Source organism: Lepidochelys kempii, chromosome 13 (assembly GCF_965140285.1).
Source record: "Lepidochelys kempii isolate rLepKem1 chromosome 13, rLepKem1.hap1, whole genome shotgun sequence".
NCBI classification, from domain to species: Eukaryota; Metazoa; Chordata; order Testudines; family Cheloniidae; genus Lepidochelys; species Lepidochelys kempii.
The window spans coordinates 18855688-18882469 of NC_136392.1; the positions used below are offsets into that span (position 1 = coordinate 18855688).

General features: G+C 39.1%; 1 protein-coding gene across 8 annotated transcripts in view; it reads left to right on the forward strand.

Annotated features, from left to right (window-relative positions):
- ZMYND8 (zinc finger MYND-type containing 8) overlaps positions 1–24547 on the forward strand; it is a 120316-nt gene extending 95769 nt beyond the window's left edge. For 7 of the 8 annotated variants that reach the window (XM_073309526.2, XM_073309528.2, XM_073309530.2 and 4 more), the window contains 9 exons: positions 298–804; positions 3265–3636; positions 7684–7874; positions 10080–10160; positions 11850–11928; positions 17272–17511; positions 17671–17828; positions 19169–19258; positions 23090–24547. In XM_073309526.2, the coding sequence (XP_073165627.1) occupies positions 298–804; positions 3265–3636; positions 7684–7874; positions 10080–10160; positions 11850–11928; positions 17272–17511; positions 17671–17828; positions 19169–19258; positions 23090–23191 (1820 nt within the window). In that variant the 3' untranslated portion in view covers positions 23192–24547. The remainder of the gene's footprint in view (positions 1–297; positions 805–3264; positions 3637–7683; positions 7875–10079; positions 10161–11849; positions 11929–17271; positions 17512–17670; positions 17829–19168; positions 19259–23089) is intronic. The other variant, XM_073309527.2, reaches the window with a different exon arrangement.
- Positions 24548–26782: the final 2235 nt, after the last annotated feature.

Genomic DNA, 26782 nt, shown 5'->3' on the forward strand with positions numbered 1-26782 from the left:
ACGAAGATAACTGATAAACGAGTAGGCAGGGAAAGAGGGCCAAGGGTTAAATCCAGTAAAAGTGTAAATCAGATTATAGAGAGTGACATTCTGACATTCTGAAATTCTTAAATAGAGAGTGTGGTAGGACACAAGAGGAGGAGGATGTAGCTTAGGAATGGAAGTCAAGGTAGTAATACAAATGTACTTTCCAGTGTATAGAATCATGCAAAATATTTTATTTTTCTATCAAATCACAAAGTCACTATCCAGTTTATGTGGAATAGAGTACATTTGTTTTGTGTTTTTCTGTTTTAGGAATCAATGAAATCTCTGAAGATGTTTATAACGCAGTAGAACATAGTGACTCTGAGGATTCTGAAAAATCAGACACTAGTGACAGTGAATATATCAGTGATGATGAACAGAAATCAAAGAATGATCAGGAAGATGGAGAGGACAAAGAAAGTGGAAAAAGTGACAGAGAGTCACTGACCATGAAAAAAAAACCTAAACCCTCAGCTCCAGCTGAAGTCAAAGAGGAACTTAAAAGCACAAGTCCGGGAGTGGAGAAAACAGATGTCCCTGTCAAAGAAAAGGCGAATACAGACTCTGAGAAAGACTTTTCTGAAAAGGGAAAAAATTTGCAGCATCCTGCAAAAGAAAAACTGAAAGGTAAAGATGAGACAGACTCTCCAACTGTGCATCTGGGTCTGGACTCTGATTCAGAAAGTGAACTTGTCATTGATCTGGGGGAAGATCCTTGTGGGCGTGAGGGACGGAAAAACAAGAAAGAATCTAAAGAACCACCTCCTAAGCAAGATGGTAGGTTTAATTTATTTTCTTCTTTCATTTATGTGACAGACATAAAAGCAATGAACCCATAGTTTTCAATAATTGCTGGTCTCAGTGAATGATCGTTCACAGGAGATAGGTGCCTTTCACTAGTGCTCAGTATTGTAGCACATATACTGTACAACCTTGCATGAATTTGGAATTTAATTTGCAAGTTTTTCAAGATTTTTGAATTTCAGCCATAACCATCACTCTTCTGTGAGCCCCGCAACAACATAATGATCTGGGAGATATTAGACTTGATCAATCACTCCCAAATGTGGGTAATCCCACTAAAGTCAATTTAACTGCTCCCATTAGTAAAAGTCATAAGAGCAGGTCTATTATGTACAATGTAAGTTCATGTTATCCATGTGTTAATTATGGTAATTGTAAATTGCAATTAGCCATTAAGAAAAGTACTTTTCGCTAGCTGTGCTCGGCATTATAGCTGTTAGATAAAAAAATATTTGTCTAGACCAGTCAGTATTGTGGTAAGATGTGTGGTATATAAACCTATCTAGATCTTATATTTAAGTTCTTTATTTCCTCTTTGATTTTCTATCTTTTTACATAGTTTAGTAGCATGTTGAATCAAGCATCCTATCTAATGAAAGCTCTATAAGTGTTTTCATTCAGATTGCTAAGTATGGTCGAGAAGATGGATGCTTATTTGGTTCTTTTGGACTTTGAATCTTAAGACATGGACTATAATAGATAATTGTCACTATTAGCAAATCAGGGAAGCTGAGAATGTGTGTTGAGCTAGAAAGCAGTATATGATACACTTTCAGATGTGGATTTAATTTTTGGACTGTTTATTAGTTACCAACGTTCTTGTTTAATTGAACAGTGGTTACTCATGGCACAGATTTATTAACTTCAGAACAGTTATTGAGTTATATATTAGTTAATACATTAGAAAAAGTTATCAGTAAAATGACTAATACTGAAAAGCTATAATTTTTCTTATAGATGCAAATTATATTTAACATTATTGAATTGAACATTTTTGCTGATTTAAAAATAATGTAGTATACAAAAAGTATATAAACAGCAAATAATTGACTTATGAATTGTTTACTATTTGTAACAATTCTGACATACTTCCATCTGCAGGTGATTCAAAGATTAGATTCACAACTTTTTTAGTCAGGATAGAGTGGGGCTTTCTTTTACTTCAGTGCCTGGGAAAATTTGCTTTTTGCCAGTCCTTTAATGAATGGATCATAATCCATGAATGGGTGACATCCTTCTGTTCTTCTTTTGATTGAACAGAGATCTCACACAGTGGTTGCCTGTATTGTATTGCCTTTACTATTTGCTCTTGCTATAGAGCTCCTGCCCAGAGTAGGAAACCACACATAAATATTGAATGATGTCAGAATTAGTCTGCAAAATGTAGATTATCAGACTGGGCCTCACAGTAAATCTTTTCTGGTCCTGCTATTTATGATTTGGTGACCAAAGGAACCATTATTTTGTTTGGGACTGACTTTTGCCGTTGCATCAGTAAAACGTCTGACTTAACAATTCCAACCATTGTATGTAAGAATGGGATATCCTGTTCCAGTTCTGGGCTTTTGACACTACACTTCTAAATAAAGATAAGTCTTCCTCTCTCAGTCCATCTGTAAACACAGTGGTCTTCTGATGACATGTTTTCTGATAGGATGCCACTCTCTTCTTTCTGACTGGTTGGCTTAAGATGGAGTTACCAATTGCAATTAGATTAGGGAGGACATTTTTAAAGTAAAGTAATTGGTCATGTCAAAGCAATCTGTGTAAGGGCATGCATGTCGGAAACCTGAATAAGCAATGATGGTGGTGAAGAGTTTATTGCTTTCTTAAATTAGTGTTAGTTTTTCTGTGTCAGACTGCAGAAGAAAGCAGTCTCTTCTCCCCTAAGAGAGTAGACGGATTTCTTAGTGTCATTATTGTCAAAGATTCATAGTATCTGCATAAAAACTGTTGTGATCCAATAAGAAGTTGTGGGAGATTTCCAATGTATGTTGAACCCATAAATCTCCAATGTGCTGTACACAATACATTAACTTAGAGAATTGACAGTCCACTTTTGATTCAGGTGTTTTCTGAATACCTTATTCTTTCATTTCTTTGGCTTTGCCTGTCTTCAGAAAGTATTCTGTGGGGTAAAGTTGCATTCCCTTTAGTTGATATTTAGATTACCACCTACATCCTAGCAGAGGCTAACTTGTCACATTTCTATCATAGTGAAGGCAAGAGATGTTTTATAAAATGTCTAATAGTTGTGAGTTGACTCAAAATACAGGTATGTGGGAAAATGCTTGGGGATGTGAATTTCACATACAGGAAAATAATTTGTTTTATTGGAATATGCATGTGTGTCTCTTCTTTTCCAAAACTGTGGCTAGAAATAAATAGACCAGAAATCTCAGTGAAAAGTCAATATTACATTTTATTTTTAAGTTGTAGGTAAAGTTCCACCGTCTTCCAGTGCAAGCAGTCAGCCTCCACCTGAAACTCCTGTGCTTACCCGGTCTGCAGCCCAAACTCCACCAGCTGGAGTCACAGCTACTACCAGTGCTACTTCTACTGTCACTGCTCCTGCAGCAGCCACAGGGAGCCCTGTGAAAAAGCAGAGGCCACTTCTACCTAAGGAAACAGCCCCTGCTGTGCAGCGAGTAGTGTGGAATTCTTCAAATAAATTTCAAACGTCGTCTCAGAAATGGCACATGCAAAAGGTACAGAGGCAACAGCAGCAGAGCCAGCAGTCTCAACAGTCACAACAACCTCAGTCTTCTCAAGGGACAAGATATCAGACAAGACAGGCAGTAAAAGGTAACACTTGTAACAATGTGTCCATGGTGCCCTAATTGCCTAGGTAGTGTTCATGGTGATCCAAGCCCTTCTAACCAGGAATTCTACCATGAAAACCAATATCTCAAAGTATGGCTCCACTCTGAAAAGTGACTCTTTAAAAAGGTAACAGCTTACTAAACTTATTAGCTTCCTGTGGTATGTCTTTAGAATCATTAACCCTTACTTTAATTACAATAAGTTTGCATACTTGTGCCATTGTCAACCATCACAGCTCTAGAAGAGTGAACTGAATTATTTTCTGGATCATAGAATCATAGAACTATAGGGCTGGAAGGGACCTCAAGAAGTCATCAAGTCCAGCCCCCTGTGCTGAGGCAGCCATCAGCACCAAGTACACCTAGACCAGCGATACTCAGACTGAGGCTCGGGAACTGCAAGTGGCTCTTTAATGTGTCTCCTGCGGCTCTTTGCAGCTCATGATATTAAAACATTGTGTGATTTCATTATTAACCAATCTAAGTTATTACCCTGTCAGGATTCTTTTACTATGTTATTAAACAGCTGTAGTTGATAAAATAATACTTGTTCAGAATAACCAAGACTATCTAGATAGGCAGTAGAAAATGAAATAATGAATTCACACTACTGTGGCTCTTTTGGGTAATGTTATTCACTAATGTGGCTCTTGAACCACTGAGGTCTGAGTATCACTGACCTAGACCATACCTGAAAGGTGTTCGTCAACCTGTTTTTGATAACCTCCCCTGATGGGGATTTCACAACTTCAGTGGAAGCCTATTTCAGAGCTTAATCACCCTTGTAGTTAGGAAGCTTTTCCTAGTATCTAACCTAAATCTCCCTTGCTGTAGATTAAATCCATTACTTCCTTTCCTACCTTCTGTGGGAAGCGGCGCCTACAGGCGAAGGGGCTGCAGGGACGCTGCTTCCCACAGCTCCCATTAGCCAGGAGCAGAGAACCGCAGCCACTGGGAGTTGCGGGGGGGGTGCCTGCAGAAGGTCAACGTCAGCAAAATGTCTACCGGCCCTCAATCAGATTACCCTGATGGGCCGCATGTGTGCCGCAGGTTGCCCACCACTGCTTTAACATATTTGAAGATTGTAATCAAGTCCCCCTTCAGTCTTTTCTCCAGACTAAACATGCCCAGTTTTTAATCTTTCGTCATAGGTGAGGTTTTCTAAACCTTTTATTATTGTTGTTGCTCTCCTGGACTCTCTCCCAATTTGTCCACCTCTTTCCTGAAGTGTGGCACTCAGAATTGGACACATGATTCCAGCTTGAGGCCTCACCAGTGCCGAGTAGAGCAGGACAGTTACCTCCTATGTCTTACATGTTACATTCTTCTTAATACACCCCAAAATGATACTTGTTTTTTCACAGCTGCATCACATTATTGACTCTTGTTCAATTTGTAATCCCCTGTAACTCCCTGTAACGCCTCTGTAACTTTTCATTGGTGCTACCACTTAACCAATTATTCCCCATTTTGTAGCTGTGCATTTGATTTTTTCCTTCCTAAATGAAGTACTTTGTATTTGTCTTTATTGAATTTCATCTTGTTGATTTGAGACCAATTTTTCAAGGTAATTTTGAATTCTAATCCAGTCTTCCCAAGTGCTTTCAGTCCTGCCCAGTTTGGTGTCATCCACAAATTTATAATATATTCTCCACTCCATTATCCAAGTCATTACTGAAAATATAGAAGAGTACTGGACCCAGAACTAATCCCTGAGGTACACAAGATACATTCTCCCATTTTGACAGCAAACCATCTATTATTACTCTTTTGAGTACAGTCTTTCAAGTTGTTGTACATCCACTTTATGATGATTTCGTCTAGACTACATTTCCCTAGTTTGTTTATAAGAATGTCAGGTGGGACTGGATCAAAAGCCTTACTAAAATTAAGATATATTACTTCTACTGTTTCCCCCCATCCAGTAGGCCAGCAGCCCTGTCAAAAAGGGAAATTAGGTTGGGTCTGCATTATTTATTTACAAATTCATGTTGGCTATTCCTTATAACTTTGTTATCTTCCAGGTGCATACAAATTGATTGTTTAATAATTTGCTCCAGTATCTTTTCAGGTATCACATTAAGATGACTGATCTATAATTCCCTAGGTCCTCTTTGTTTCCCTTTTTTAAGTGTGTTTGCCCTTCTCCAGTCCTCTGGTATCTCCCCCAACCGTCAGGAGTTATCAAAGATAATTGCTAATGGTTCCGAGATTGCTTCAGCTAGTTTCTTAAGTACTTTAGGGTAAATTTCATCAGGCCCTGCCAAATTGAATACATCGAACTTGTCTAAATATTCTTTAAGCTGTTCATTCCCTATTTTGGAGAAATATTTTCCCTATATGTGAACAGAATTGTCAACTATATGTTCCAGTTGCATGACTCCCTTTGTGTCCCCTTTGTCTTCAAATTGGGCCTCAGTTACACCTGGACAAGCCACAGAAGGCTGAGTCACACATATGTAAATACATGTTGCACATATGTAATTTGAGGATATGATTGCACAGGTGTTAAAAAGGCAGCATTTGGTTTGTGGAATCATTTTTGCTGGCAATGATACATGAGCCAGGAAGAACCCAACTTAAATCTCAGATCCCAGGCTGAGTTCGTGACACCGTCAATTAAAAATGTGAAACAGAAATAACTTTTTACTTGTAAACTGAGCAAATTTGATACAGAAAATTCACTGAGAAAAATAAGTATGGAACCCCTGTGAAATCCTTATTTTTTAATAAAGAGTAGAATCATACTTAAAAATTAGTGCTTAATGCCTAGATTAAGTTTTAATAATCAGCATATTTGGACAAGATCACAAATTATACCCAAACTATTTTTGTTCCATTTTACATATCCTGTGTTAGAAGTATATTGGACTGGAAATTATTTTTGGTATACTAATTTTGATGTATATGAAATTGGCACAGGTAAAAGAATGCTGCACAGAGAAAACTTGGCAAACTTCTTTCAGTTGTAATGGTTACATTTTAAACAACGTAGGGGTCCTTCATATCAGCAGTTGTTTTGAAAAAAAATTAGGTTAGAAAACTTTGTCTTAACAAAAAGGATTGAAGCATCTTAATCAGCAGGGATCAAATTGTGATACCCTTATTCACATTGACGAGTACTTATTCCTGAAGAAGCCCCATACTAACAAGCATGAGCAAGGGTATCTCAAGTCTGGCTCTAGGTTTACGGTATAGAAATTAGCAATTTTGTGTTTAATTCAGTTACATCTGACATCACAATCCCCACTGTTCAAGCAGTTGATGGCCAAACTAGCTCACTGTTGATTTGGACTTAGATATGGCAAAAATCCCTCATGAAGGGGTACTTAAAACTAACTGCTGTGATGATGGTGGCATTAATTACAAAGGAATGGAAGTAATGTCAGGAAATGAGACCAAAGCGTGCTTGAGAACGTGCTGTATGATGGCTCAGAGAACATGTTTTCAAAGGCAAAAAAATCCTGTCAGTCAGCATTTCTGAGGCAGTTTACTGTGGCTAACAAAGCCTTGTACCAGAGACAAATGGATACTAGAGCGTGCAAACTTCAGGCACCCTTTACAGTGATTCCAAGATGGAACTTTCATATTGTATATATGGTGGTAGCTGCTGGAAGCACAGCAGGCTGGAAATCTAGTAATTGGGCCTCTGAGAAGCAGGTTGAGGGAGTCCTGGAAACTCAAGTGGGACACAGATTCACAGGAAAGAATTGTACTGTGACCAGAATTGAAAGTGGCAAGCCTCTAAGCTGTGTCTGCATATTTAACTATAGGTCACATATAAGAACCGAGCAAATGATTAATAAGGGCACTGGAGCATTATTTCATGAATATTACAGTTTTATAAATAATAGTAGCAAAAGCATTCATAACTTAGATTAGTGAAATGGCTAGATGCATCCATTTACTTAAGGATGCCTATCATCAGCAAGCTAATAACCAGTTTTTTAGCTGTTTGCCTATTAATTAACTTATTTAAGTGGTTAATGTATACAGTGATTTAGTTTATTTGTATGTTTTATTTTCTTAGCTGTACAGCAAAAAGAGATCACCCAGAGCACTTCCACATCAACTATCACCTTAGTTACAAGTACTCAGCCTGTTTCTATGGTTACCAGTTCTGGATCTTCAAGTACACTTTCTTCTTCAATTAATACAGATTTGCCAATAGCAACAGCTTCAGCTGATGTGGCAGCAGATATTGCAAAGTACACTAGCAAAGTAAGTTCTTGAGCAGGGTTTTCTTCAGAAAATTATTTTGAAATAATTTGTGTCTCAACAGATTGTGAGGGCCTTATTAAAAGTGCTATAATTTGCTGAAATTCAGAAGAATGATTTATTATCTATTTCGGCTGGTATTAATAAGGTCACAAACTAAAATCATCAATCGTACTCAGAAAGATGAATTTCAAACGAAGGTTTTATTTTAAGCATGGTGAGTTATGTCATATCATTCCCCCCCTTGAACTCTCAGGACACTGATCTAAGCAATATGGACCAGGTTTAATTTAAAAAAAAAATGGGAGAGAGAACAAGGTCCACTAAAGATTTATTCCTTTTTGTTCTTCAGAGGCCAAATTCTGGTTTTGTTGACTTCAGTGGGACCAAAATTTAAGCCTAAAAAGCTTGTCTCCAGTGCAACTAAAAGTCAGCAACTTTCACCAGAGGTCTTAATACAGTCCTTTACCATATGGCTAAAAACCATGTGTTAAGTCTTTGAGTCTGATTTGCCCCTCCTGCATTTCTCTTTTGTGGGACTACTCTTGTGCGTTCTAAAGAGGGGACAGATTAATCAGTAACAGAGAGCATCATGATCCAGTGGCTAGGGTACTGAACTGGAAGTTAGGAGACCCCAGTTCTATTCCTGGCTCTGCCGTTGACATGTATGACTATGGGCAAGTGAATTCAGTGTTCTGTCCCACATTCCCTATCTGTAAAATGGGCACATTTTGCTTCTAGTTTGGTTCAGCAATCTGTAAATTTTAGCCACAGGTCATATACACTGTACACTACAGTTATTTGACTACCACACTACTATTACAGTAGTGTCTCCTCCCATATCCCCCCATAACTACTCTCCTTTGTTAAATGATAGGCAATCTAGACCATATTTTTTATATTTCTTCATAGAAGAGTAAATCTATAATCAATCTTAAGAAATAATTCTCATTAACACTGTGGAATTGACTTTCTATAGATCTCTGTTAAATAAATAAATATGTTCCTATTTTAAAACAATGTGTATTTTCATCATATGGAAACTTCATTCAAGGTATAGGTTGGACATTGCTCAAAGAATGAAGGAGTTATGAGTATGTGTGCGGCCTTATTTGGATGTAATTTATGTATACAGTAGAGGTTTGTACATACGATTGGTTTGATTTGATGAAGAACAAAGTTTCTCTTCTAAAAGAAGCATGAGACTAGAGCTTCACATATATTAGTTGAGAAGAAGTGCAGTATTTTATATATTCAACATTATTTCTTATCTTGGGACTAATACATATGATAATGCATAGAGATTGACTTAATTTTAACTACAATGTAAAATGCAGTTAATATATACACTGTACTTGCGGATTTCTTTCATGTTATTCGGGAATCAGTGCCTCTAGTTACTTGCCAAGATGAAACCTCAGGGCTCTATGGCATTCTTACAACATGTTACCACCAAAGCTGTTCTATTCATAATTAGGCTTCCCATCTCCACTTCTCTGCCTTTCAGGTCCATTCTGCTGAGTGCATTAAAGAGCACGATTTTTATATACTTCTGTATCCTGCCTTTTTGTAAGAAAGGAGCCAGCAGTCAGTATGGGGTGTGGTGTGATGTGATACACTTGTTGTCATAAAGAAACCAAGCTCACGATGGCATTTTGTTGGCTGATTGTCCAACAGAGCGGTAATGATGCCATCACTACTACAGCCATCCTTTTTAAGAAACTGATGGATATTGCAGGTTTCAGAGTAACAGCTGTGTTAGTCTGTAGTCGCAAAAAGAAAAGGAGTACTTGTGGCACCTTAGAGACTAACCAATTTATTTGAGCATAAGCTTCCAATGAAGTGAGCTGTAGCTCACGAAAGCTTATGCTCAAATAAATTGGTTAGTCTCTAAGGTGCCACAGTACTCCTTTTCTTTTTATGGATATTGCAGAATCAGTTGGACAGTTAAAAATACTGTATTTCAGCCTTTTTAAAATCTGGGCTCAGTTTTATATCCCTTGGAAAATCATTTCAAAATCATGATCCAAAATCTCTTCATAATCCTAACTAGAAGTTTTTTTAAATGTACTCTGATAAATGTATATAAAGATATGTGGCATTGTTGACAGCAGTATAAGTTCATTCATGCAAGGGAAAAAACGAGTAAAATGAATGTATTGGTCATTAAAAAATAGACTTTGGAAAAAAGTGATTTCTCTTTTTCAGATGATGGATGCAATAAAAGGAACAATGACTGAAATATATAATGATCTTTCCAAAAATACCACTGGAAGTACAATAGCTGAGGTCAGTATTGCTTTCATCAGAGCATATTGCTTTTTTTACATCTTAGATAATCATCAAACATTTAAAAAAAATCCTTTATTTAAATAATAGGGAAAACTTGGCCTGTATCTATACCTAAAAGAAATTTTGAACTAAGGCTGCCTTTGGACCCTAACTTCTTTGCTGTCAAATCTATAACTTTTGTCACAGATACAAGTACCTTTGTTGTTGTTCTGTGGTAGCACCTAGGCTTCCTTGTTAGAGACCATACCACATTATGCTAGGGACTGTACAAACACAGAACATTACCATAAAAAAGTTGAGCACTTCAGCCTAGCTCAAGAGGAGATTTTTTTTCTTTTTTGGCTGATTTAAGTCCAAAACTACTCTCTATTGTAATGTAGCATTTTATGTTTAGTTTCATTTTGTTTTAGACACTTGCACTTTCCCATGATCACATTGTAGAAACCGCAGTGTAGCTTTGATATTTCTCTCCAAAGACTCCTGATTATTTTATCATCATTCATCGTTTATTACATCGGATTTTTCTGTTGCAGTGTAAAACTCTGGATTTATTAGATGAAAGGATTGTATTTTGTGTTAACTGCTACGGTTAGTAGTTATTTTCAGAGGTGATATCTCACTGCTTTTATGTGTTTTCTTTTAAAAATTGAACAAACTTTATTATGTAATGCAAACTGCCTTAGAACATAAGCAAGAGAAAACTCTGGATCAGGAGTGACTTCTTTTAACCCAGAAGTGGAGGAGTATGTCTACACAACAACAACAGAAAAGCCCAAGGCGGTGAATCTCAGAGCCCAGTCAATGGACTCAGGCTCGTACTTCGGGGCTAAAAGTAGGAGTATAGATGTTCGGGTTTCAGTGGGACCCCGGGCTCTGAGACCCTTTCCCCTCATTGGTTTTTGGCTGGAACCTGGGCTCCAACCCAAGCCTGAATGTCTAAACTGCTGTTGTTAGCCAGCTAGGGCAAGCCCCAGTCAGTTGACAAGGGGTTCTGAGACTTGCTGCCACTGATCTTTTATTTTTTGCTGTGTAAAAAACATATCCAAAATCATCCATTTGAGTGATTATGTCCCCAGTCTCTATGCTTCTTAAATTAATAAGAAGCATACTTTAGAATACTTGGGCCATTTAAAAAAAATTATAAGACATAAATAACTACAGTCTAAACTGAGGGATGTGGCTTAGGTTCAGATCAGATACATTTGAAGCCTGACAAATTTTAGTCCAACAGTTTTTAGAGATAAGGTGCCTGATACTCCATTTTCTTACATTTGTGTAAATTGGGAATGACTCCATTGTTGTCAATAGAGTTATGTTGGTGTAAAAATAATGGAAATAAGAGAAGAATAAGACCCAAGTTGAGCAGCACTGTTTTGAGTTTTAAAACAAGTCTCGCCCTTGTTTATGGTAGGAAACACCCGCAAGCAAGAGTTTGCTTTGTATCTCTCTTATTGATGCTTATGGATATTCTGGAACCTTGGTTAATTGGTCAGAATGCTTTGGGCCTAATTCTCATTTACACTTAAGATCTCTTTGCCAGAACAATGTAAAAGAGGCCTTAGTGTAAATGAGAATCAGGCCCTTTGTCTCTAAGCCCAATTTTTCTAAATGATTAGGTAGCTATGTTTTATATACACCAAATTTGTATTTTCCATTTTATTAAATCTTATCTCTTCGATATTTCAGATTCGTCGTTTGAGAATCGAAATAGAGAAACTTCAATGGTTACATCAGCAGGAACTCTCAGAAATGAAACACAATCTTGGTATGAAAAGTACAGCCTAAAATAATATGATTTCAAGAACTCTGGTGTATGTTTGGTTCATTTATGCAACAGTACAAATTGTCCATGTGTGAAGGGTTAGAAAATAGAACAGAATGTGCTGTGCTGATGTTACTGGGCATGTACCCAGTAATTTAGACAGTTGCTGTTTTAGTGAAAACAGCAGTTAAAAACACTTTTGAGTTTAACCAGTGAAACAGAGTTAAGCTTGGGAAAAGGTTTCTGAGAAAGAGTATGTAACCTGGTCCTCACCATGTGGATCATTGGATAACCTCTGTTAAGAGACCTAACTTATTAATGAATGTTTTGACCTATTTATTTTGGGCTATCTGTTCACAGACACAGTACTAACAGTAATTAGAGCTATGCAAAAAAATTTCAGCAAATAATTCACCAAACAGGCGCTTTTGGTGAACTCAAAACCATTTGCGTATTGGTGTTGAATTAGCTGAATTGTTTCAACTGGACCAAAAAAATTGAAATATTTCAGAAATATAAAAACAAAATGTTTTGTTTTGACCTGACTCAAACTATTTCATTTTGATGAAAGGAGAGGAAACTAGATTCACAAAATGGCCAGGAGTGGGGAAAGGGCCTCCCCTATAACTTTTAGCTGAGTGGTTAGGGAACTCACCTGGGAGAGACCATGGTTCTGTTCCTCTCTCTGCCTAATGTGGAAAAGGGATTTCAGCACTGGAGGTGAGTTCCCTAACCACTAGATTATCGGCTATTTGGGTCTTTCTCAGTATCTCCTGTGGACACTGTTCCACTTTGTATAAATATAAATAGTTACTGGTTCAAGGACTTGAACTTGGGTCTCCCACATTCTAAGTGAGGATCTCATTTTCAGCCAGCCTCCACTAATGTACCCACAAGGTTTGGGCCTGCTCCCAATGAAATTGGTGTGTGTGGGGTTATTGGTGACTTCAGATTCTTTTTTGACTCAGTGTAACTGACTCTGCATGCATTCGATGAAGTGAGCTGTAGCTCATGAAAGCTTATACTGAAATAAATTTGTTAGTCTCTAAGGTGCCACAAGTACTCCTTTTCTTTAGACTCTAGGACAGTGTTTCTCAAATATGGCCACCAGGGGCTTTTCTTGCAGCCACAGCCTCCTGGGTGGTGTGGGGGTGAAAGCAGTGGTTTGGGCCCTGGCCACTTCTGGAGACCGAAAAGCTGGAGGAGCAGACAGCCAGTATGTGTTCCCCACCTTCCCAGGGGTGTGGAGTTGGACTTCAGCCCAGGGGTGGTGGGTGGCAGGCTCCACCCGTGGGCCTTTGGGCTCCATCCTCAGGCATGGGGTTTTGGGCTCCATTCCCTGGCTGTGAGGTGATGGGCTCTGGCCCTGAGCTCAGCCTCTCCAATCACCCTTGGCCTGAGTGCCTGTCCCAGTGCTGCACTGCCTCCGTAACCACTTCCTTATTCAGGGCTTAATTTGTCTCTGGGCTTGCTGGGACTGAATAAGTCTGCTGTGAAAAGTGATATTTGTATTATGGCTGTTGATTAACCACAGTTAACTCACACAATTAACTAAAAAAAATTAATTGTGATTAAAAAAATTAATTGCGATTAACCGCAGTTTTAATCGCACTGTTAAACAATAGAGTACCAATTGAAATTTATTAAATATTTTGGATATTTTACTACATATTCATATATGTTGTATTCTGTGTTGTAATTGAAATCAAAGTGTATATTATTTTTGCTTACAAATATTTGCACTGTAAAAAACAAAAGAAATCGTATTTTTCAATTCACCTCATACAAGTACTGTAGTACAGTCTCTTTGTCATGAAAGTGCAACTTACAAATGTAGAATTATGTACAAAAACCCTGCATTCAAAAATAAAACAATGTAAAAATAAAACAATGTAAAATTTTAGAGCTTGCAAGTCTACTCAGTTCTACTTCTTGTTCAGCCAATCGCTAAGACAAACAAGTGTATTTACATTTGCAGGAGATAATGCTGTCCTCTTCTTATTTACAATGCCACCAGAAAGTGAGAACAGGCAATTGCATGGCCAGGTATTCAAAACATTTGTATGCCCGTTCATGCTTCGGCCACCATTCCAGAGGACATGCTTCCATGCTGATGACGCTCATTAAAAAAAGAATGCATTAATTACATTTGTGACTGAACTCCTTGGTGGAGACTTGTATGTCCCGTGCTCTGTTTTACCAACTTTCTGCCATATATTTCATGTTATAGCAGTCTCAGATGATGACCCAGCACATGTTGTCCATTTTATACTGCTGGCGGAATTTTGCACCAAAACATTAAAAATTCTGCATCAAAAAATTAAAATTTCTGCACATGATATTATAAAATTCTGCAAAATTCTTCATACTTTATTTGTCAAAATAACACAATATAATCACTCTGGTTTCAATTATTTTGGTAATTTATTTAGACTACTATAAAGTGGATGGAGAATGGAGGTGGGGCGCATTGGAAGAAATTCCGAAACCCCCTTGCCTAACAGTAATGTAACTAGGTTTGACTCTTTATCTCTAGTTATTAGTCAACAAATATATGCATCCATATTGTCAGTGTTACATCATAGTCAACTGAAGACCAAGGAGGGCTGGGGAATCAAACTCACATTGCAGTTCAAAAATTTAGACCAATTCTAATCACTAAAGCACAGTCAGCATTTATAAGGCCATCCTGTCCTTTACACCACTCTGGCAATGTAAAGGAGCTTTAAAACTTTTACACCTATTTTATACTCCTGGGGGAATTCACAAAGAGAATGGGAGCAATTCACTAAGAAGGCAGGTTGCTATATCCTGCTCTGCCTGAGGGGACAGTGCCTGTCCCACACCTACCTCTTCAGAAACACTCCGAAGCCCTGCCCCTCCACACCAAATGTGCTGCAATAGCGAGCAAGAGGGACAGAGTATCTCTCTCTCTCACACACACACACACGACTGCACAGCCCCCCTGGGTGGTGATTTACATCTCTACTGGCTGCTTGGAGTGCCCGAACCAACCTGCCTGTGCTGTCTGGGAAAGGGCGCATGACTGTTTTTGCGACTTCCCATTGCTTCCCCATCAGAAGTCATTTTTCTGCGGAGAAGCAAAGAAATCTGCAGGGGACATGAATTCTGTGCATGCGCAGTGATACAGAATTCCCCCAGGAGTAACAATTTTAAGAACACTTTCATTGCAGATTTCACAAAATGCAAAGAAGGTATCAATGTGAGATTTCTAAAGATAGCCTCAGCACTCGACCCAAGGTTTAAGAATCTGAAGTGCCTTCCAAAATCTGAGAGGGATGAGGTGTGGAGCATGCTTTCAGAAGTCTTAAAAGAGCAACACTCTGATGCGGAAACTACAGAACCCGAACCACCAAAAAAGAAAATAAACCTTCTGCTAGTGGCATCTGACTCAGATAATAAAAATGAACATGTGTTGGTCCACACTGCTTTGGCTTGTTATCGAGCAGAACCTGTCATCAGCATGGACACATGTCCCCTGGAATGGTGGTTAAAGGATGAAGGGACATATGAATCTTCAGCGCATCTGGCACGTAAATATCTTGCTACACTGGCTACAACGGTGCCACGAGAACGTCCGTTCTCACTTTCAGGTAACATTGTAAACAAGCGGGTAGCATTATCTCCTGCAAATGTAAACAAACTTGTTTGTCTGAGCGATTGGCTAAACAAGAAGTAGAACTGAGTGGACTTGCAAGCTCTAAAATTTTACATTGTTTTATTTTTGAATGCAGGGTTTTTGTACATAATTCTACATTTGTAAGTTCAACTTTCATGACAAAGAAATTGCACTACAATACTTGTATTAGGTGAATTGCAAAATACTATTCTGTTTTTTATAGTGCGAATACTTGTAATGAAAAATAAATATAAAGTGAGCACTGTACACTCTGTATTCTGTGTTGTAATTGAAATCAATATATTTGAAAATGTAGAAAACATACAAAAATATTTAAATGATATCCTATTATTGTTTAACAGTGCAATTAATTGTGATTATTTTTTTAATTGCTTGACAGCCCTAATTTGTATGTTTGTTAATATCACTTTTCCCAGCAGACTTACTAGCTAGAAAGTCTTAAAAAAAAAAAAAAACCACAACCAGGAAAAAAAAGCAAAAGAAACAATAAGAAAAAAGAAAAGAATGTACAAAGCACCTTGTGTTTCTATTCTGTTCAGGATCAGCAAAGAATAGAGACAACTGTACATTATTTTTATTACTGAGTCTGCAAAAAGAAAACCCTCCCTAAATAAATTATAATGATTTGGACATGTATATGTGCATATTTATTTGTTTTTCCTAAAGTTAATTAAGTATTTTAGGAAAAAATGTCAGAGCAGCCGCTAGCAAGAGTTGGTAGCTGCACTCTGAGACCACCAAAAATTTGTTGAAAACCCTTGCTCCAGGATAAAACATTTATTTTAAAAACTGACAGATACTCATCTCTTTATGCTACTCTGGCATTACAAAGGGGCCAAAACACTGACTTAAACCAGCAGTTGAGGATTCCGCATCATGGGAGATTTTCAGTAAGAACGGAACCAGCATAGCTGGCTATAGGACACCTCTTCCCAGTCCCCACATCTCCACCACCATGTAGTCCAGGAAATGAGGGCATGGTTAAAGTACTGCTGTACTTCAGTGATCATTGGCTGATGTAATGATTCCTGGGGGAAACTTGCAGCAAAGCACAAGTTACGGAATTCCTGAATCCCTTTTAAATAACATGTGGTGTTGAACTGGCCTGAGGTCCAGGGGACAAAGTTGTGTAATAGTATCTTATTTCATCCCTTTGTGTCCTGTGAAGCTGTGCTGGAAATAAAGGTTGGGGGATTGAATTTTGGCAGATACATAATTCTGTGTGTTTATCTCATTTTATTCATCGAAGTAAATATGACTTTCAAAGCTTTCTGGAATCATTTTGGCTTTGGAACTTTAACCCTTGTTACAGTTATGTCCTGGGAGAGCCATGTTTGTGAAGACATTCAGACTCTTCTGTCTAAAGGAGCCAGGATACAGAATTGATGGATTTGTGTTTCTGGGAGGGAAGAGTGTGATCCATGGTCCTGTTTATTTGTTGAAAACTAGTTCACAGAGCAGTATTGAACTCTTGGCTTCTGAGGCCAAAGGCTGTGCAAGGCAGCTGCAGCAGGTGGGGAGTACATCTTTATACCACATGCAGCACAATTGAGGCACCAAGGAGCTAACTGTAATAGAAATAATAAATAATAGAGGGTAAAAATGATGGCCCAAAGATTGAGCCTGGTAATTTGCACCTTACCGATGGAGAAATATACACTCATCTTTCTTTGTGTCTCAACTAGAATTGACAATGGCAGAGATGCGGCAAAGTCTCGAGCAGGAGCGTGATCGTTTGATTGCTGAAGTAAAGAAGCAGCTGGAGTTGGAGAAGCAGCAAGCTGTGGATGAAACCAAGAAGAAGCAGTGGTGTGCCAACTGCAAGAAAGAAGCCATCTTCTACTGCTGCTGGAATACCAGCTACTGTGACTACCCCTGCCAGCAAGCTCACTGGCCTGAGCATATGAAATCCTGCACACAGTCAGGTAATCTGCCTCTGGGAAGCCTACCTCTCAGCTGCTCAGAGTGATGAAATATGGGGCAGTGGAATTGGTGTCCGTTTATGTGTGCACAGATGTGCCAGTGGGGAGGGGTGAATGTGGATTCCAATGGCTATATTGTATAAAACTTTTTTTTTATTTTAGCTACTGCAACACAACAAGAAACAGATACAGAAATGAACTCAGAAACATTAAATAAATCGTCCCAGCCCAGCTCCAGTGCACAGCCTCCATCCACAGAAACAGCCAGCACCCCAAAGGAAAAGGACAGTGCAGCTGATAAAAACAAAGACTGTGTTACAGTGAGTATCACTGCAGTCACTTCAGCCTAAGAATGTGTCTGATTTCTCTTAAACCTGAGGCTAAGGCATCCTTGGGACATCAATAATTTTTGGCCCCTTGTACATTTCTAGAGGGTCATTTTGTGAGTGAGATAGGAAATAGTATTTTTCCTCCATCTTGACAAAACTATTACATTTGGAGGGAGAGAAGCAGGATGTCCTCCAGGATCACCCCTTCCCCTCCACTCATCCCCAGTAAGACCTTACGTTGACTTGACATCCTTCCAGCCAAGGGGGACTGGACCTGTCTTCCTCCAGGGCCCATCAGTGTTGCTTCTGGTCTGGATCTTTCAAACACAATACAAATTGCCTTCTGGGCTGAGCAATACTGACTGCAGCACTCACAAACACTGCTGGATCTACAGTTAAGAGAACAGCGTGCAAGCATGAAATCCTCCTTGCCATCAACTCTGACAGTGTTCCGCAGGCAAGGGTGAGCAGGTACTCTGATGCAAAGGGCCCCATCACTGTATATACAAAATAAATGTCTATAATAAGGATTCCACTTTATAGGCGGGTTTTGACTAATAACCATTTCAACAGTAATGCTCTTCCTCCCTGCCAAGAAAAGGCTATTAAAGCAACAACTTTATTGGGGGCTGGCCCCTCACAATATCTCCCCCCACCCATTCCCCCACTTCAATGTATATCTCATTGACAATGTCTGAAAATGTTACAAACAGAAAATATTATGTTGTAAAGTACTGTGATTCCAGCATGATATCTCATTGAGCTAGTCCTCTAGAGTGGGAAGTGTGGTGCACTAGAGAACCTGTGTTCATTTCTGGCATCATTGGTAACATCTGGAATTAGATCTCCAGGTTTGATGTGGTTTCTAAGGGAGTAACTTGGGGTGGAACCATATTTGAGGAGAGAAAAAGGCAGTGTGTGTTTCACTTGAATGCACTAGTAAAACTGGTGAACTCTATTGAGCTTCACTGGCTCAGTTGATGTCCGTACACATTGTTTGTGTCAATACAAACTTCTTTATCATGCGGTGTTATTGCGGGGGAGGGAGGGAGAAAAGTCATTTACCTAAGACTTCTGCCATGGAATGTTTCATTTTTTAAATTTAGAATTTCTTTCACATAGTTGTTCTACCTGAAATATCATGCTGTGTACATTGATCATGTTCATAATTTGAATTTTGTTTTAACAAAAGTAACCTGTGAATTCATTAAGATGCAAATTTTTAACACAACATCCAACATAAATTTCATATTATAATAGTAATAATAAATTAGGTGGAATTTATGTAAAAGCTGAGACTTTTACTGAGGTTACCTGTGCTGTCTCTGCAGATAGCAACAGGTGTGACAAGCAACCAGCCTATAAAACTGGTCCAGGTACCGCAGACCACCACCTATATTCCAACTACTCAGCCCACAATTGTAAGTACATCATCATCATTTAAAGTCTGCAATAGAACTGCTCCTGGCATTAAAATAGCTCAATATCTTTTGGGGGTTGTTTCCTGTCTGTTGCTGTATCAGGATATGAATTCACTGGTATCAAGTCTCAATTTGCAGTGCAAAATGCCTTATTTTGCTGTGCAACATTCCATCTTTCTCATGCCTTCCATTTTCATCATTTGGTTATTACAAGGAACTGGGAAAAGCCACTGGGCATATATACTTAAGGCACTGAAGATAGTCAGACCATCGTCTGCATTAGAATGTTAATGTTGTTTACCCTTTTGATTTTGGTTATTTGACCAAGACATCATGGTAAATATAGCATTTATTTTATGTAGCATCTTTTCCTGTGGTATCCTAAAGAGCTTTGTATAATATTGCTATATTAGAGTTCTAGCCTTATGTTGCAGTAACTATGAAGGCAGAAGGAGCAGCTAATCTGCATTCATCAGTATTGTGTCTCAAATGTGTGTCATCAGGACCTGTGTAACTGAGAGAATGATGGCTATGTCACTGGGATTATCCCCACTTTTCTTTTTTCCACTCCAAATGTGCCAAAGGCACTTTAATCTTCTCCCGGTGCACCCACCAGAGATGAGACAGAATTGAGCTCCATTTAATGTTTAAAGCTCCCTAACATAGCACTTTAAATTCCATGTAATGCTCCCTAATGCTGCACTTTGATTTCAATGTGGAATCTGAGCTGAAGTTCATCATACCAACAGGGAAAAATGCTAGTGTCTCACTGACACTTAGCATCATATATTCCCCATTTTTGGGTGGTGGACAGTAAAAGTAACTCAGCCAGTGTTCATATAGCTGGTTTAGTTCATTTTCATACTGTGATCTTAATGGTTGCTTTGTTATAGAAGTTATTTGTGTTTTTTCATACAGTGTTGCACAACCATCGTGTCCCATCCATTAATTCTGTCATTCTGAGGATATTCTTGCTGGATGTCATGATTTACAAAAACAGAAACCCCTTTCCAACATCTGTTTCATTAATTTAATCACAACTGAGGGCACTCAGCACCTCTTAAGAAAGTACTTAGCACTATTGCAAGGTTGGCCCTATATTGCCCTGACAGACTCCCAGAACCAGTGAGAAGCCATGATAACTGTTCTGAAATCAGACTGCAGGCATCAAACCAAGTTAGTTTCTTTGTGAAAAATGCCAATGCTCCAATATCCTAAATTGGCCTCTTCGACCATTCAGGAAATGGCAGTAACTTCCACAATTGACCTACTGAATATGGAGTGTGTATGTGACTTGAATAAAAAGGAATCTGAAAACCCTAAAAGGTTTTAGGTTCTTGCTTGTACGTGCACATACTTGCATCTGCTCTGCACAGCTGCAAACAACTTGTGTGTGCTAATACAGCCACGTATCCTTTAAATAGTCTAATGCCTGAGCATGCACAAATGTGTACTTTTGTGGAGAGGCTTTGCTGAAAATTTAACTCTGAGGAAATAACCACAATACATTTAAGGAGTCTTAACACATACCACACCTTGATCAGTAAAATAGGGATTAAAAATTAGAACTATTCCCATCTGAATATGTGTTTTTAAAAGATCCAGATAGCAAATTTAAGTTCCTTACTTTTACTACTAATAGACACTTTTCTAGGGGCGTTCTCAACTTGCTCCAGAATTTATAAATCACGTCAACATAGCTGCATCCATCAGGGGTGTGAAAGAACCCACACCCTCACCAACGTAGCTATGCCGACCTAAACCCTAGTGCAGCTATGTCATTGGAAGAATGTTTCCATCAATGTGGCTAACTTCATTCAGGGATGTGGTTGGTGTTTCTACACTGATGGACAAACTCCTTCCATCGATATAGGCTGTGTCCATGCTACAGGTTAAGCCAGCATATGCTGGCGCAGGCTATGTCTACACTTGCACTTTTGTTGGTCAGTGGTGTGAAAAAACACACTCCTGCCAACATAGCTACTGTCACTCATTGGGGGTGGTTTAATTATGCTGATGGGAGAGCTACACGGAAGACCTTACAGTGGTGTAGCAGCAGCAGTACAGCTGTGCCACTATAAGATCTCTAGTGTAGACATAGCCATAGTCTCTGTAGCATAGACACGGTCTCACTTTCTAGTTCTCTAACTACCAATTGGTTTCCCACTTTAGGGTCCTTACTCTGAACGGCTTCCAATAAACCTTTGCACATCTAAAGTCATCCTGATTACTAAATGGCTTTAGTCTTGAGTTTACTTAGCAAATTTACTCCATGTTTGGTTTTTTATTCTTCTTGGAATCAAAACAGTGCTAAATCTGTCATCTTTCCATTTCTGCGGAAATGTTGCAGCTTCTGCAATGAACTGAATTTATCACAAATATTCCAGCTTTTGAAGTCCTACCTAGCCAGGACAATAGCTACATTTGCTGAATACTACCAAGTCACCAGTATAAAACACTGTGGAAAATGTGCATTTCTTTTTCTGTCTTCTGTGGAGTTTTATATCCCATGTCAGAGGGAAGACTTGTGCATCCCTTTCAGTTCCCCAAAAAGCCTTTGCTCCTTGTTTCTTTCTCTTTAAAGCCTTCTGAACTGAAACTGATACAGCTATTTGATCAGCTGTTGGGCTTCAGGAGAAGTGTGTCAGAACATACTTTACAGATTGCTCAGTACTGCAGCTTCCAAACTGACTTACATTTCTGGAGGAAGGTTAAAGTACAGAGATCTGGTTCCCAGGTCTGCCAGAGATTTGGTGTGACCTTGAGCAAGTCATTTAACCTTTTTGTGCCTCTGTGTGTCTAGCTATAGAATAAAATACCTACCAGACAGGGTATCATGAGACTCAATTTGCAAATGTGTATAAAGCACTTTGACACCTTCAGTTGGAAACCGTGACAGAAGTTCAAAGTTTTATTCTAAATTAATGTATTTACTGAGCTGTGTCTACACTATGGACCGTTCAGCGGCACAGCTGTACCACTACAGCTCTGCCGCTGTAAGGTCTCCTGTGTAGCCGCTCTTTGCCGGCAGGAGAGAGCTCTCCTGCCGGTATAATTAAACCACCCTCAACGAGCAGCCTTAGCTGTGTTAGCAGGAGACACTCTCCTGCCTACATAGCGCTAGCCACACCAGCACTTTTGCTGGTGAAAGTTATGTTGGTACAGGGGTGTGGTTTTTTAACAAAAGTTTTACCGACAAAAGTGGTAGTATAGACAAAGCCTAAGAGTGGCAAAAGGCAATTCCCAATAATAGTAGGGTTTTGTTATTAATTGATCTGTGCAAAGTATGTTTGCAGTATTATAAATGCTATTGTTTTTATCCAAACATATATTTTTCATTCTCACCTGTGTGTAAGCGCACACGGGGAGGATCTTTTCTGGGGAGAACAGTATTAATGTAACTGTGAAACCCTAAATGCACCTGTAAACTCGTATGTTTTGTATTCCAATTCGATTAGTTACAAATATGTTTTTCCAGGTAACAAAGGATTTTCACAGTCCCCTTCTGTATTAGTTTCGGGAAATGTACCACTGGATGGGCTAACTACTGAGAACTGAATTCTTCAAGAACAGGCAGAATACTTACAGTACCCATAGGAACCACCTGTCCCTGTATCTGTGTATAGTATAATAATTGGCTGTAGGGAAGTTGAGGAGATGTTACACTCTGCCTTTTGGTGGGGCAAAAACGTGGTAAGAAAAGGTGATAAATCCTAAATAAAAGATCCTACTTCTAGTTTTTCACTGGAAAATAATGGGCTCTATTTCTGTGGTGGTGTGAATGTGACCTTTAATATAACAATATGTGTTTTGCTTGGTTTTAATCCACAGACCATTCCTGTAGTGGTAAGTCCTTCTGCTGGGACAGTGGCAATGAGAACTGGAGTTCAGTATGTTCAGACCACAATGCCAGTCCAAGTACGAAGAGTCTAACTACTAACAAGAAGCCCAGGCGACTGTTGGAATAAATAACTAATAAAAATCTGTCTAATAGAAATGTGAAATAAACACAGTTCTTTGGATTAACCTCAAAGGTTCAGACTTTAGCTTTGTATATGTGTACAAAGCATTAACTACACTACATTAATGTAAAGCATTAGCGCTGGCTTTAAAAAGCTGAGGACAGGTAAGATCCATGTTAAATCTATGCTTCGGTTGTAAATAATGTACAATTTGTGGATGTCATTAAAGTTAGAGTACCATCTCCTTTTTATATTTGTATTGACTTTAACTTATAAAGAGTGTTTGAAGTTGGTAAAGGAAAGACTAAAACAGCCTTATCATGAATGAACATTGAAAACTGGACTTAAGGAACTGCAGTTGCACATAAAATCACTTACTTTTTAGTTATCAAGAGAGAATCTGATCATCTTAATTTGCATTTGGTAATTAAAACAATTGTGCACTTTGAAACTCAATTAAAATTTCTTTTTGTGCAACTAAAGTTAAAAATGTACCTTTTAAAAATTCATTTTATTAGGCAAATTATGAAATTTCCAATCTGTGGACCTGAAGTACACAAAGAGGGTATTTTTTGTTTTTTACAGTGACCAGACTGTTAAAAATTATATTGTTTACAGGAAACCAGCTTAAATTTCATTCAGCCTAACAGCAGAAGAGTAGAAATAATAATACCAACTAGTTGGTAACATGATTTCTGATCAGTAGTATCAGATGTGAGAAAGGTGGATTTTTTTCTTATGGTTCATAGTTCAGTTTTTTTTAAAATCCTCTATAAAGAACTTTGAAATGCTTTTCAAATGGAACAAGAACTTTGATTTGGAGAAGACTATGTATCAGGAAACATGGGCAAAGGACTTTTGATGCTGGGCTAGAGCATGTATTATTTATATGATGGAATTTATGTTTTTATGTAAGCATGAAACAGTACAGTATGAGAGAAAGTAACCCATGAAAATTCTGTCTGTTACACTTATACTGTAGTATCATTTTGTATGTTGTGTAAAACGAAAGCATTGAACAAAGCAAAGGTGATGTATGTATATGAGAAAATTAATTGTATTATATCATTCCAGTACATTTTGTTGTACATTTTAGTCATGTTGATTTCTCCCATTGTTTATAAAAGGATGCAGTTTGTACAGTCTCCAGCTAGTTACCCACATTAGAGGAAGAAAATAATGGAGAACAGAATATTCGTGAATTGCAGTTGTGTCAAAAATAGCCTAGCTGGCCTTATTTGTGAAGCATAATTGCTTTTAGCATATGGAAGTATTTTTTCACATTTTCTTTGTATAAAATTTGTATTAAACTTAAATATCTTTTTGATTATTGTGTTTCTTTGTGACTGAGACAGGTGACATACTCTATGCTTTGGGTTTCCCCAGTTTTTCAGGAATCGTCACAATTTTTTATTAAACTGTTTTAGAAAAATGGTTTGTGTTCCTAGATCTCCGGTTTCCTTCTATCTGGATGAATGTTTATTTCTGCAGTGTCCAGATCATGAAAATTTTCTTCATGTAGGATCTTCAGATTGAGAAATTCGGCAGCTTGACCAATGACCAAGTCTAGTCCAGGATGAGAACAAACAAAGCTATGTTTGCAATTTGTCCAGTGAACAAGGGGCCACTATGCATAAAATGTGCAGTCACCTTCATTTTTAATAGAGGTGCATACCAGGGAGACTACAGGCCCCAGCATTAATTGTTCTAACACCTGATCACTTGGATCAAGGCTAAGCATCACATGCCATTTATTGTCTCCACAAATTGTATCCATATGTTTAAAAATGAGGGTGGCTGTTGGTTATATTGCAGAACTTGTAGGGGAAGCTGTATTTTGGCAACCCAGCTTTACAGACTTAATGTGCTCACTAATTGCCATGTCCCAAATTAATATATTAAAAGAGCTGCAATGAAACTGAATATAATTAAGAGAAACAGTCTTACCAACTCATGATTTTGTGAGTCGCACAGTATTTGTTGTCTGTTTAAAAGCACCAGTTTCTGGAGTGATATTACACAAGAATGTCAGCTTACTTTTTAAAATAAGTGTCTAGTCCTCATGGTCTCAAAGAAAAGCGTAAAAGCGTTTAAAAAAGTGAACCCTAAAGGCTCAAAAATCAGAAGGCAAATGCCAATCCTTCTCCCCCCCCCCATTACTATTTTAAAAATCACATTACTTTGAAGCCAATTTCATGTTTTGGGGCTTGTCTCATGATTTTTAATTGCTTAAGATGGATAATACTGTAAAGTTGAAAGAGTTCCAGAAAGAGGAATGCATTAGCAGGTATATTCTAGGCTCCCACACAGTTTTAACTTAACCTGGTAACATTTTAAAACTACAAACTTCCTTGTCTTCACTAAGATTTTAGCTCGTTAGTTAATATGAGGTAGTTAAAAATCAGAGCTATCCTTCACTCGGAAAAAAGGTATGTTCCTATTACTGAACAAAGTCATTATGTTGCCTTGTACTAATGTGTGAGAAGGAGAAGGTTGGGCCAGTCTACACTGCAAAGTTGTGTTGGCATAATCATGTCGGTCAGGGGTATGAAGAAAAAACCCCACTCTTCCTAGCTGACATAACTGTGTCAGCAAAACCCTCGCTGTAGACACAATTGTGCTGGCAGAAGAGTGCATCTGTCAGCACAGCTAATACCATTTGGGGAGGTGGTTTACTATGCCCAGTCAAAAATGGACCCTCAGCACTGCTGACCAGGTCATTAAAACTCCAGTCTCAGCAGGGCTAAATGGCTATGCATGGCTCCCAGAAATGGCTGGAATGTCCAGCTTCTAGGCACAGGAGCAGCCAGGGGGGTTCTGTGCACTGCACCCACCTTGAGCGCAAGCTCTGCAGCTCCAATTGGCTGGGAACCACAGCACCTGCATGCATGGACAGCGTGTAGAGCCCCTTGGTCCCTCTGCCTAGGAGCCAGACATGCTGGCTGCTTCTGGGAGCTGCCTGAGGTAAGTGCCACCCAGCTGGAACCCAAACCCCCTCCTGTACCACATTCCAGGTGAGAACCCCCTCCTGCACCCAAACTCCCTCCCAGAGACTGCACCTCAGCCCTTCACCCCCTCCTGCACCCCAACCCCCTGTCCCAGGTCAGAACCCCCTCCCACACCCTAACCCCCTCCCAGAGCCATCACACCCCCCACACCCTAACCGCTGCCAAGTCCCCTCCAGCACCCAAACTCCCTCCCAGCACCCACACCCTTCCCCCCGACACACACACGCTGTAACCCCCAGCCCTTCACCCCCTCCTGCAGCCCAAACTCCTGCCCCAGCCAGACTAAAGTGAGGGAAGAGGGAGTGGGCGGCGCCTCCGAGAAGGGGCGGGGAAAGGGTGTTCCGTTTTGTCTGGGGTGAGAAAGTTGGCAAGCGTCGGGCCCGCCCCTCAGGGGGTCGCTCTTACCTCCGCACTGGCCCGCTGGGGGGCACCAAGTCCACGTACAGTAAGTGGGTTTTGCTGGTGAACTCGCCAGGGCCGGGCCAGGCCAGGGCTGTCAACCCGGGCAGCTGCAAGGCGCTTTGTCCCGCCAGAGAACGCTACCACCCCCCGGA